At 36.0% G+C, this 13,441-nt stretch overlaps 2 protein-coding genes across 2 annotated transcripts in view; one reads left to right on the top strand and one right to left on the bottom strand.

Annotated features, from left to right (window-relative positions):
* LOC139452736 (antiviral innate immune response receptor RIG-I-like) overlaps positions 1-2,919 on the bottom strand; it is a 29,746-nt gene extending 26,827 nt beyond the window's left edge. Inside the window, exons 1-2 of the mRNA XM_071234314.1 lie at positions 2,689-2,919; positions 1,920-2,054 (exon numbers count right to left, since the gene is read on the bottom strand). Coding sequence (XP_071090415.1) covers positions 1,920-2,054; positions 2,689-2,824 — 271 coding nt within the window. The 5' untranslated portion in view covers positions 2,825-2,919. The remainder of the gene's footprint in view (positions 1-1,919; positions 2,055-2,688) is intronic.
* A 3,562-nt stretch (positions 2,920-6,481) lies between these two features.
* LOC139453299 (vesicular integral-membrane protein VIP36-like) overlaps positions 6,482-13,441 on the top strand; it is a 30,396-nt gene continuing 23,436 nt past the window's right edge. Inside the window, exon 1 of the mRNA XM_071234946.1 lies at positions 6,482-6,609. Coding sequence (XP_071091047.1) covers positions 6,486-6,609 — 124 coding nt within the window. The 5' untranslated portion in view covers positions 6,482-6,485. The remainder of the gene's footprint in view (positions 6,610-13,441) is intronic.

Raw genomic sequence — 13,441 nt, 5'->3', positions numbered from 1 at the left:
ATTTGGAAATACCCCAAATGGTTATAGTTTAATACTAAAAAAAGTATCCATGCAGTGAAAGCATTTTCGGATTTCGGCTTGCGTCGATAATACGATTACTACTCCCTTGTTGTCATCCACATTTTCTCTACAACCCTACACTTGTGTATTTGTCGTCATTCACTTGATGCTCAGTTAATGAATTTATTACAGGTACAATTAGTGGTAGCACCACTTAGATTACCTGACAAAGGTTCCCATTTGGCATTTTTTGTGTCTGGGATAATTATTCAATCTAAATCCAGGTTTGAAATGAGGTGAAATGTGTCTGATGTAATATGCACGTGGCAGCCCAGCAAGAGATTAATGATCAGTTCATTTACATTTTTTTTGTAAATCAACGGATCGTTCCTAGTCATCAAAGGATTAACAGAAAATACGTTGATTGATTAATCACTGTTATCTTGCACAGTGGATATGTAAAGAGTGAGTGTTTACATGTCTAGGTTTACTAAAACAAAGGGAATACACTCATATCATGGCTTGAAGTGCTGATGTAAAAACAACATACTTTGTTCAAAGGGTTAACTGATAATACGTTGATTGGTTGATCATTGTTATCTATCACTCAATGGATTTTTTAGGAACCGTGGACGTTATGAAAATAGTTGTCACGTGGGCTTTCTCAGCCGACCATTGAGACTTGACACCTATGTAAAACACCTGAAACAATCCAAGTGATCAGTTGAGAAACGAACACGGGTTATAATATCCCGAAACGATATATATCTTTTAAAATATTTGATTGTTACAGAGACACGTGACATCGAATAAGTTTCTTTGTACAGCTGCAGACGAGTGGGATATTGTTCCTTAGTGTGGATATTCACGGATACATTCCTCGAACAAGGAAGCTGCCTAAAATTTATCCACATAAATTTGGTAGGTTGTAATTATGATATTTGCATTTTGTTTTCCTTCATTTGAACCGATTTGTTCTTGTTTCTCTACGTCTTGGTTGGGAAATTCTGCGATAGACGTTGTTTTCACAGGTCTTTTCCTTTGTAAGCGTGTATATATTACCGTCAATTTGTAAAATGTGATTCTCTCAGGCAATTTATAAAATGTGTAAATATTTCAGTCATTTTGACTCAAAAATCTGACCAGATTGATTAAGACGATCAAAAGGGCCTACAAACATCACAACAGATTATTATGTAGGATTAGAAGCCAAACAACATAGAAATGTACTTTTCAACGTAACATTTTCAGTCTCTTGGTGATGACATTAAAATACAGACGGAAATGTTTTTCACTTTGTAAAATAACTGAATATTTAGACGATTAATAAATTTGTTACACATTTGACAGTAAAAGAATATACACACTATAAAAAAGCAATGCTCAGGTGAAATATTTACTTTGTGTTGCAAGTCAAAATAGTGTAAACAAAAAGCGCAAAATTACCAAGCAAGTGACTTATCAAAACTTCGTCCCCATTACCGATGCTACCCACAAAGATACCTACATTTCCTTATTATCTCGAAAACTGTATTTCATTTTGTTGATCAATGTGACCATACACCCTTATTACTACCGTTATCCATAAAAGTGACGAATGCGCTTATGAATGGCGCAGCAGAGGTCGCGAACTAGTCTAGATTTCTGCTATACATCCGGGTACTCACTGGGAAAAAACAATAACAAAGGCAACAACCAGTCCCGGGGAATTGCATTAGATCAGTGCCCCTTTAAGCATTTCATGTGTACAACTGATTGTGATAAGTGACATTGATAAATTAACACAATATTTCAGTATAGCATCTGACTCAATGATATATATAATTCAAAAGAAGTTAAGGACCACCCCATTCTTTCATGCTGTGAATGAATCAGGTGGTCCTATACATGTGCACTCACTGTTCAACTCACTCACTCACCTGCTTCCCCCAAAGCATCCCTGAAGGATGCATATCGACCTTCATCATCTGATGCTTCAAGACTTTCAAAAAACAATGTTGCTGACTCGACTAGCTGGCCATTTCTCTTCAGCTTCCGAATACGCGCAGCTGATTCTGCAAAATACAAAGTGAAAAGACATGACGTCACATTCTATGTACCATCTATAACCTTGTTCCTGGCATTTTTATAAAGTGTGGCACATTTGCCAAGAGATGACATGGAGCATAGTATTCAGTAGTATTCGATACTTATTATGTCTGATTAAAAACTGACAGCTAATGAGTATGGTTATTCATCCTAACGAGGCAAGAGTGTCAACTAGACTTTGAAATACATATAGTCTAGTGGACACTCTTGCCTCACTTTGATCACAGGAGTCCGTATCTAAAAATAGACGCCTCATGCATATTCATGTATGACGGCGTCTATTTTTAGATACGGACTCCTGTGCTTTGATACAGGCTAGTGAACAGGTAATCAAAAACATAATTCAATTACTCTTTTGGAAATTGAAGAGTAATAGAATTTGGAATTAGTCAATGTATCTATACACGATTACCCAAATTACGTTTCACAAAAATAATTTCATGTCTCAATATTGTGTAATTACTAATACAAATGTAAGGCACTGTTCATCAACATGGGCAACATCTTGACCTATACTGAGATTTGGCCCAAGACTAAGGATCCTTAATGCGTAATATATCAGGTTTACACAAAATTAACATTTATCAATGACGTCATTACCTCTCAGAAAAGACATATACGGTAGCAACTCAACACAGTCAAGATGCTGAACTAGGAAAGACTTGTAGACATCGATCATGTACCGTAGATGGTCTTCCACAGTCACATCTTTCAGACTGTCTGGGCTGTCCGCCATTTCGCCTCCACCGTCTAGACTTATCTGATGAGATATTCAGCAGATTCGTTATAATGGACAAACGAAAAGTTGGGAAGCCAAGCGGTATCGGCCATTCTCGGTAGGGCGTATAGAAAAATCCCAGTTTCAAGAATCACTTTGGGGATTCCCCACGGCTGACAATTCTTTATCCAATCAAAATGCTGTATCTATTTTTACCGCCACGATTTCAACGATGTGATCCTTGCACGATTATTAGGTCTGTCATCAGTTACCCAAACAAAACGATACAATTGATAAATTTGCTTTTAAAAATAACAGATTTTGTAAGGAAGTAAAATCACTCAACAACAATGAAACAATAACCCAAAATCAGTTCTTACCTGAACACTTTCATCAAGAAAAAACGTATGCTCCCCATGCGAGTCGAAACCGAAAGTAGCCCTACCGAGAACGTTTAGGTCGTACCACGAATCTCTGTCTGTAGACGTCTCATACAACTAAAAGAGGGGAGCGTTTTTTTAAAGAAAAATCTGTCTTGATTTCTTGGGTTGCGTTTTATATATAACATGTTAGAATACTGAAAATAATTTGCGAAACAATTTGCGTTTGACGGTAATGTTATTTTTCTTGGAAACGTCCCCGAAAGATTTTGGATTATTTAGTTAAAGGACGTGTTTTTTCAAACATTAACATGTTTTTTATGGTTAACAAAATTGTTTGGTGTTGTTCAATATTAATTAATGTAGACTAAGCAAATCAGGTATAGAGGTAACACTAACCGCGTATGTGTTATTAACCATGATCTGAGTTCGTTTAAAGGGGGGCCATGCTGGGTGGCGATTGGAACGGTCTAACGGAACAATTGATTTGGTCAGAACCCAACCAGCTGGTGATCGACGGCCCATATGTCTGGTGAAAAAGGACCACTGCCAGTCAAAACGGACTAGTGAAACATCAGATTGAAAAAAAACCCCAATGTTTAGGTTATGCTCACTGTGACCTTTTTAACAGAGTGATATACATTCACACACATACATACTTATAAATACAATAACATACATGCAAGAAATGCCTGGATGCCTATGCACTCATCTGTGACAGTAACTGCATTAGGGAGAGCTCCCCCATGCCTGTACACAGTAAATATGACCTACAGGGATAGACAGAATTAGTTTATTAAAGTGTCACATGTTTACGAGCATAGTGTCACATGTTTACGAGCTGTGTATATATATATATACAGTCAAGTCTTGTTAATCCGACAATCGGCTTTATCCGACACAAATGATGGGAACCCATTAAATCAGTGCTATTTAGACCCGCTAATCCGACAGTCTCGAACTCCGTCTCCGACACACCTAATTTGCAACGAATTGCTGAAATCACTCATTAATCAGTGTCGTTAATCCGACACAGTGATCAGCGTACCCCGTGGTCATCTGCCAGCGAGTACACAGCCCCATGTTGTTTTTTTGTGTGTGTGTGTATGTATGTATGTATGTATGTATGTATGTATGTATGTATGTATGTATGTATGTATGTATGTATGTATGTATGTATGTATGTATGTATGTATGTATGTATGTATGTATGTATGTATGTATGTATGTATGTATGTATGTATGTATGTATTTCATTTTCCACTGTAGATTAAGATAAATGTTATTAAAATGCAGATATAGGAAACGTCCAGTCATATATTTGAAAGTACATATAAAAAATGAAAATGACTAAAATAATAATATTCTTAATAAGTATAAATGTATTTAACAATTTTGCAAAAGCCTGTTAAACATATTTCTTATTGTAATAGCGATACCTTTTAGATTAGAACTAATATGATGCATTGTTTTACATTATGCAACTTTGAGACGTTGGCGAGAAAGATAAGTTACCCCGTAAATACATTCCGTATGAGAGAGTCTATGTATTCTTGAGAAGTACTTTGTATGTGACTAAATAAATTCAATCTGATATTTCACGGTCACGTTTTGTTTTGACCACTTTGCCGTTATGACCAAGAAGGGAAATGCTGTGCTACGTTATTGATAGGAGGGATGGAGATGGCCAATGACTGGGTAAAGGGTATTTATCTAATAATAGAATGGGGATATAATACATATAGCACACACATCTTTTGATGGGGGCCGATCATTTTTGTTCCTTTTCATAACACATTTTCTTCCCCAACATCTACCAAGTTTGAGAATATTGTTATTTTGTAAAACCCAAAACAAATGTATAGGTTTTTCACGAAAATCGAAGATCACACAAACTGTTCACGTTTTTAGACTTCGAAGCATGGAGTTAAAACTTATTTCAAAAGCGACTTCTTGTTGGAAATATTAAGCAAGTGGTTCGTTGTGCCTGTTCTGTGGGTTCACCAATACTTGGCGCGATATAGTTCACACCATCCCACTGAATACTATTAGTGTTCGGTAACTGATTAATTGATATGGGCAGAGTTAACATGTTTCATTCCCCTGAGTATGTCATACACACCCTGAAACAAATATATCCAATATAACCCATGCAATTCTATAATGTTTGGCAAGTCTAGTAACTGCAGTATCAGGAAAATGACAAAATGAAGAATGTCTCTGGGATACTTTTTATTATATTGTATAACTATAATTTAACAACGTTTTTTTGCACTCTGTAAAATATGTTCATTTCAGAGGAGACTAGATGTAAGTCTACATTCCTATGTAGGCCCGGCGTAGAATAGGCGGCCAGCATTCTATAAATGGGTGACGATAGCGACCAAAGTGACATTCCCAGCAAGTTATATCGGTCTTTGATTCAAGTCTTTCCATCACCACATCATTTCTGCTAACTCAATTTTTTAGATGTATAAACATCTAATGCGTCTAATGACCCTAATTTATACAGAGACAGTGTCTCTCATTCGCACGTAGTTCTAATTAAAAATGAATGTCGAGGCCTGGACAGGAGACGGGCATCAGACAGTAGAACCTACACGTAGTCTGTCTTACAGACTCTGATACAAATATAACACATACAGCTCATGCAAGTCTAAAATGTTTGGCAAGTCTAGATTTCTGCAGTATCAGAAATTGAAGAGAGTCTCTGGGCTCCATTTTATGATTATTTTTAAACATAATTTAACAACTGTTTTCTGTACGAGATGTTCATTTCAGAGACTAGATGGTGATCTAAGTAGAACCTGCAGTCCCTGATTGTCCGTCATTTTACCCTGAGGGTTTGGGATATTGCTTATATGTGAACACCTTGTTTGTCTCACTCAGAGTCGATTATTTACAGGATGTCTTGATATATTTGGCATATATCTTTCTGCGGATTAAAATAAAAAATACGATGTAGTTTTACATACGTTGTAGCAGAAATAATATTTTCCAGGATTTATGCATTATACTTTTTATAAATGCGACATGATCTAATGGAGAGGATTCCCAAGCTGGCATCCATTTGATTTAACTTTCTAATTGTTTCATTTTAGTGTTAATTCATGTGTGGATTGCCTGTTTATAAGGTAATCTCTGCAGGCTATTAAAACAAACACAGTGTGTCGCAGGCTGTCGTGTCTGGTTTGCGCACCAACTTCGAAATATGCCAGCTGCTGTGCACGTGACACGTGGATGGCTATTAATAGTAGTGGTCACGCCCCGGATGTTAACTGCATTTTGGGTAGAACAACATGGAAGCACACTTGAAGAGTTGTAGACTTTTATTTGTCTTTGGTCTCATTTTGTCTGTATTTGGACAATGGGAATCCCAAGATTACTTAAGAAGAGAACACACATTGACGAAACCTTATCAAGGTATGTTGAAAACGTTTTAGTGTTCTTTTAACGGAAAGAATAGATAGATCAACAGGTCATCGCGTTTCTTGAATCAGACCCCCATATTTCGCTCACTTCCATTTTCCGCTATTGACGTCCAGCTACTGATGAACGTATACTGTCACACATTACGTTTCCTTGTAACTGATAAACTCTAGTAAGTTCCAATATATCAACATGCTTCATTCAACAATATATCGAAGCACCTCAAATATGCTTTTGATCATGTTGATAAGCTGAGCAGGCCATCTATTTGTATGACTAACTCTCTCACCGTGATGCACCGATTAGGTTGGTTGTTGTAATTCTTGACTTGATTGGGTTTTCACGGTTTACTATTTCGAAGTAATCCACATTACCTTACGACTCAATTACCGTCGCCACACGAGTAGAGGAGTATCGAACTTGCATTGCCAATAAAGACAAGATATTTGAAGGAAGACAGCTACTTTGTTCTATTATGATGAGACGTTTTCCTTATAGTTATACCATTGTCAAGCAAGAGCGACTCTCTTTTCACTCTTGCTTGACAATGATATATGGATCTATACCCAAATGATCATAATAGAACATGATAGAATAAAGAAGTTGTCATCCATAAAATATCTTGTGTGTACTGTTATATACCAACTTCTAAAAATGCCACTCAAACAGTTCTCATTGCAAACTTGAACATTTACCACGAGACCCGGTAGCAATCACTAATAATTAGTGCTCTATTAGATGGTGATGAACCCCTAATTAATGCATATGTGCAAAATATAAACAATCATGTACACATGCAGGCCATTGTAGGGTAGTTGTGGATGTTAATAAGAAATATGAATTTACTTTCGGATAACATTGGATTAACTTTGAAATGCTTTTGTTCAACCATGTAAACATGTTTAAAGAGGTGTGACATATAAAACTTACTCCAACCTAACAATTTGGAAATGGCTGCCTAATAACAAGAATCAGAAAGGGGTGCTTGATTGAAAAGGGTATCTATGACCTAAGGATAGTATTTTAGGTAACCTGTTAACCTGAACACAACTATCACTCACGGCACAACTGGAATATTGGAGCTATTTATCTGCACCTAAAAAACAGCAGTATTGCCACCATGTTTAGACATATTATAAATAGCTATGTGTACAGTCAACTGTTGTTAAGTTGCAATCAAGAGGCTGAGAAAAAAGTGTCTACATATATGCTTATCCGATTTGCTATTATCTGACCATGCTGACAAGGATGTTTACATTTTCTATCACTTGCTAGCTTACACCTTTCACCAGTGGGTGGGGTGTCTGGGTTGATAAGTATGCACATATCAAGCATTGTTTGAAGTATAACATGAATACAAACTCTCATCATGCTAATGTTATTATTAACATGATGCTTGTCATAAGAGGTGAATAACTAACGGGCTCGCTGACTTGGTTGATGCATGTCATCGTTTCCCAATTGCATAGATAGATGTTCATGATGTCAATCACTGGATTATCAGGTCCAGACCCGATTATTTACAGACTGCCATTATATAGCTGGAATATTGCAAAGTGCTGCATTAAACAACAAACAACCAATTATTATTTACGTGATCGACATTGATGGTTTCGGGTTTGAAATTCCATGTAGTAGCCAATGGCCCACTTAAAAAGGTTATGAGACAGTTGAAATGGGTTTCTGGTGCATGAAGCATCTGAAGGGCACTGTTTCATGGCCCTGAAATACTGGGTAATATATTTGTAACCAAAGGTGTGAATTTATATGGCCAGTGATAAATGTACATTCCACATAGTAAACTTAACAAAACACAGAAAATAACATATGTATAAACACATGACATGCTTAATGGACAGTATGATTCACAAGATCTGTATAAATGAAAAGGTAGGGGTGAACTTTCTAAATAATAACTGTATATTTTCTGACTCATGGTGAAATAACATTCACTGAACATGGTGAGTTGAAAAGAGGTCAGTATATTTTTCTTTTTAGCTCACTGTTTAAATTCCAGAAGGTATAACTAAAATTCTTTGTGAGTATTCCAGGGCTTAACCTTGGTGTACACAAGGCACAGTCAGTAATACATTTTGAGGGTTCAACATGTTCAAGGCATGAGTATAGATGTCCCAGTTTGGCAACCTGTTGATCCTTCACTTGATTTCTAAGAATTTTATTGATGTCATGGTGCTTATATTGCCAATTACTACAAATGGTCAGAGACCTGGACACATTAAGCCTATTGACATGATAGATGGGATTCCAAAGTATATCTGGAGGAAAGCACCCTTTGACACCCTAAAATTTGAGTATATTGCTTACCAGAGCAGAATATCCTGTACCGGTAATCATGGTAATATGTAACATGCATTCTTTTTGATAAATTCAATGATTCAAACATCCATACTTTTTAGCGTTGCACGGGACTTGTTGTTCATGTTGTATATATTATTTGCATCTATTCTCAATTAGTATGCGTATACATGTATACATATTATACATAATGCAAGATAATGTGGTATATTCATCTGGTGAAAGTCTAAGTGTTCTGTGGCTGCAAGTGAAGTAAAACATATTTTGATAGCTGACCATGTCCCACTACCAGTGATAAACATGATTAAGTAACCATTGTGTTTTTCATTTTCTCACATTTCCTGGCATAACTCTTCTCACGTTTCAACTTGTTCCATGCTGTATGTGTACAACATAGTGATCATGCACACATTTAGTGTGAAGTAAGTCAATAAATAAAAATTGATTTGTGGAAAACAAGTGATTCCATTGTTTATACAAATTCCCCAGCATGCCCGGTATCAGATGTTTTGCTGTTAACACTCCATTGGCAGACACAGTGGCAGGTGCACCAGCTGCAGGCATGTTCTGATAGTTATCTCCAAGTTTTTCTACATATAGAGAATCTCACCCAAGTGTCTTTTGATATCAAATATATCAACACGAGTTGATAAAAGTGGAAAAATTCCGAGGCTTGCCGAGGATTTTTGCCACTTTTATCAACGAGTGTTGATATATTTGATATCAAAAGACACGAGGGTGAGATTTTATTTATCATCCAACATCATTCTTCCAACTTTTTCAATTTGTAGACAGTAATTAGCAGTGTCTTTAGTGAAAAAAGTACTGCTAACAGCTTCAGTAGCAGAGCCATTAGTGATGTCATTTGATTGTGACGTCATGGTAACCAGTGACGTCATAATGGTCTGCAAAGCATTGTGATGTAATTTCATTGCAGCGATATCTACAGTGTAGATATCGCTTGATCTCATCCAAGCGATATCTCCTGTGGGAGCCAGTTTTGGATGATAAATGTCAGTATCTATCATATATTTAAAAACATCACAACCATTAACCATTGTTAACAGTGATTAATGCCATGATATGAGTGATAAATGTGACTCATTTACATACAGAAAGTCTGTAGCCTTTATTATGCTTATGGGGATGTCGTTGTTCAGTGTAATATTGATAAAATGTAGTAGTGTTCACTGCTATACTCACTAATCATGGGAATAGTCTGATTAATGTTTTATTATTGATATGATTGCTTGTGATGACTATAGTTTGCAGCTAATGAATTGCAAGCCTTATTTGATATGCTAGCTACTAAACTAGTTGCCCATATCATCTGGAAACTGTCAGTGTTACTATCCATTGGAACAGAATAGAACCTGGGAAATCCACTCAGCCCCCGAGGCCTCGGTGGCTGACTGGGTTAGTTCACTGACTTTGTGTGCTGGCGATTAGGTGCCTCACTCTGGCAGTGTGGTAACATTTGTTACATTTGTCCACTTTCTAAATGGCATTGTGTTGTCAAAGCTTTTACTTCACGACAAATGTAAGTTTGACACATCAAACATGATTAATATGATCAAATTTGGACACATCAATATGATCAAATTTCGACACATTGGTGTTTGACTATACTTGTCCCCACCAATAAAGTTTGAATCTGATTTTGAATATGGCTGCCACATCTACTACTGTCCTCATTGGATTTTACAAATAACTTGTTTTTCCTGTTTGGGAACATTCTAGTGGAGCATAGTGAGTTTGGTGTTGCATATGTTACCTATCTGGAAACCATTGTCATTCAGAACCAACAAGTTCGAACTATTTCCATATCAATAAAACATAGAGAAAACGATCACTAGCAAAGCTTTCTGAATGCTTTTTGATTCTTCCTGACAGAGAGAATGGATAACTGAAGCTACTTCCCATTTAAATTATAAATATGATCTTTCACAAATTGTCATTATCAAACCAAGTATGATTTTTTAAGTTTGAATGCCTCGATTCATCATGTTAACATGTTTGTTGCGCAATTTGCAATTCTGGATAGCAAGAAGGGCCCATATTGCAAATTTAAATGCACCATTTCATAGTTCTAATGGCTGTTACTTGGACATTTTCTTTTCATAAGTCAAAGTTGATTTCACTGTGGCCACCCCAGCAGCCATATTGAAAAATGTTTTTATTGCCATTCCCATGTTTGTACAACATGTACAATATGAAATGAAGTTTGGTAATTTTGTTTTATTAAATTGTGGGTCTCAGGATGTACATGGAGTGCAATATTTATCTATTTTTTACCTTGACTATTAATTAATTATCATGCTATTGTTTTCACTCCAAAGGCTTATTTTTTTCTCTGTACACATTCAGTTCTCAGTATATATCGGTATGTTTTTATATTTTTAGATATTTTAATGTCAGTGCTGTGAGAAACTTTTGTTTAGTAGCTATCTTTGTTGACATTATAAACTGTTGACTACATATCTATGTGAGCTATAAAGCCATGGCCATGGTAACCAGTGACGTCATAATGGTCTGCAAAGCATTGTGATGTAATTTCATTGCAGCGATATCTACAGTGTAGATATCGCTTGATCTCATCCAAGCGATATCTCCTGTGGGAGCCAGTTTTGGATGATAAATGTCAGTATCTATCATATATTTAAAAACATCACAACCATTAACCATTGTTAACAGTGATTAATGCCATGATATGAGTGATAAATGTGACTCATTTACATACAGAAAGTCTGTAGCCTTTATTATGCTTATGGGGATGTCGTTGTTCAGTGTAATATTGATAAAATGTAGTAGTGTTCACTGCTATACTCACTAATCATGGGAATAGTCTGATTAATGTTTTATTATTGATATGATTGCTTGTGATGACTATAGTTTGCAGCTAATGAATTGCAAGCCTTATTTGATATGCTAGCTACTAAACTAGTTGCCCATATCATCTGGAAACTGTCAGTGTTACTATCCATTGGAACAGAATAGAACCTGGGAAATCCACTCAGCCCCCAAGGCCTCGGTGGCTGACTGGGTTAGTTCACTGACTTTGTGTGCTGGCGATTAGGTGCCTCACTCTGGCAGTGTGGTAACATTTGTTACATTTGTCCACTTTCTAAATGGCATTGTGTTGTCAAAGCTTTTACTTCACGACAAATGTAAGTTTGACACATCAAACATGATTAATATGATCAAATTTGGACACATCAATATGATCAAATTTCGACACATTGGTGTTTGACTATACTTGTCCCCACCAATAAAGTTTGAATCTGATTTTGAATATGGCTGCCACATCTACTACTGTCCTCATTGGATTTTACAAATAACTTGTTTTTCCTGTTTGGGAACATTCTAGTGGAGCATAGTGAGTTTGGTGTTGCATATGTTACCTATCTGGAAACCATTGTCATTCAGAACCAACAAGTTCGAACTATTTCCATATCAATAAAACATAGAGAAAACGATCACTAGCAAAGCTTTCTGAATGCTTTTTGATTCTTCCTGACAGAGAGAATGGATAACTGAAGCTACTTCCCATTTAAATTATAAATATGATCTTTCACAAATTGTCATTATCAAACCAAGTATGATTTTTTAAGTTTGAATGCCTCGATTCATCATGTTAACATGTTTGTTGCGCAATTTGCAATTCTGGATAGCAAGAAGGGCCCATATTGCAAATTTAAATGCACCATTTCATAGTTCTAATGGCTGTTACTTGGACATTTTCTTTTCATAAGTCAAAGTTGATTTCACTGTGGCCACCCCAGCAGCCATATTGAAAAATGTTTTTATTGCCATTCCCATGTTTGTACAACATGTACAATATGAAATGAAGTTTGGTAATTTTGTTTTATTAAATTGTGGGTCTCAGGATGTACATGGAGTGCAATATTTATCTATTTTTTACCTTGACTATTAATTAATTATCATGCTATTGTTTTCACTCCAAAGGCTTATTTTTTTCTCTGTACACATTCAGTTCTCAGTATATATCGGTATGTTTTTATATTTTTAGATATTTTAATGTCAGTGCTGTGAGAAACTTTTGTTTAGTAGCTATCTTTGTTGACATTATAAACTGTTGACTACATATCTATGTGAGCTATAAAGCCATGGCCATGGTAACCAGTGACGTCATAATGGTCTGCAAAGCATTGTGATGTAATTTCATTGCAGCGATATCTACAGTGTAGATATCGCTTGATCTCATCCAAGCGATATCTCCTGTGGGAGCCAGTTTTGGATGATAAATGTCAGTATCTATCATATATTTAAAAACATCACAACCATTAACCATTGTTAACAGTGATTAATGCCATGATATGAGTGATAAATGTGACTCATTTACATACAGAAAGTCTGTAGCCTTTATTATGCTTATGGGGATGTCGTTGTTCAGTGTAATATTGATAAAATGTAGTAGTGTTCACTGCTATACTCACTAATCATGGGAATAGTCTGATTAATGTTTTATTATTGATATGATTGCTTGTGA

Source organism: Haliotis cracherodii, unplaced genomic scaffold (genome assembly GCF_022045235.1).
Source record: "Haliotis cracherodii isolate W230 unplaced genomic scaffold, xgHalCrac1.p SCAF_9, whole genome shotgun sequence".
NCBI lineage: Eukaryota > Metazoa > Mollusca > Gastropoda > Lepetellida > Haliotidae > Haliotis > Haliotis cracherodii.
The sequence above is the reverse complement of the archived record's forward strand: the minus strand, read 5'-3'. Positions and strand labels throughout refer to the sequence as shown.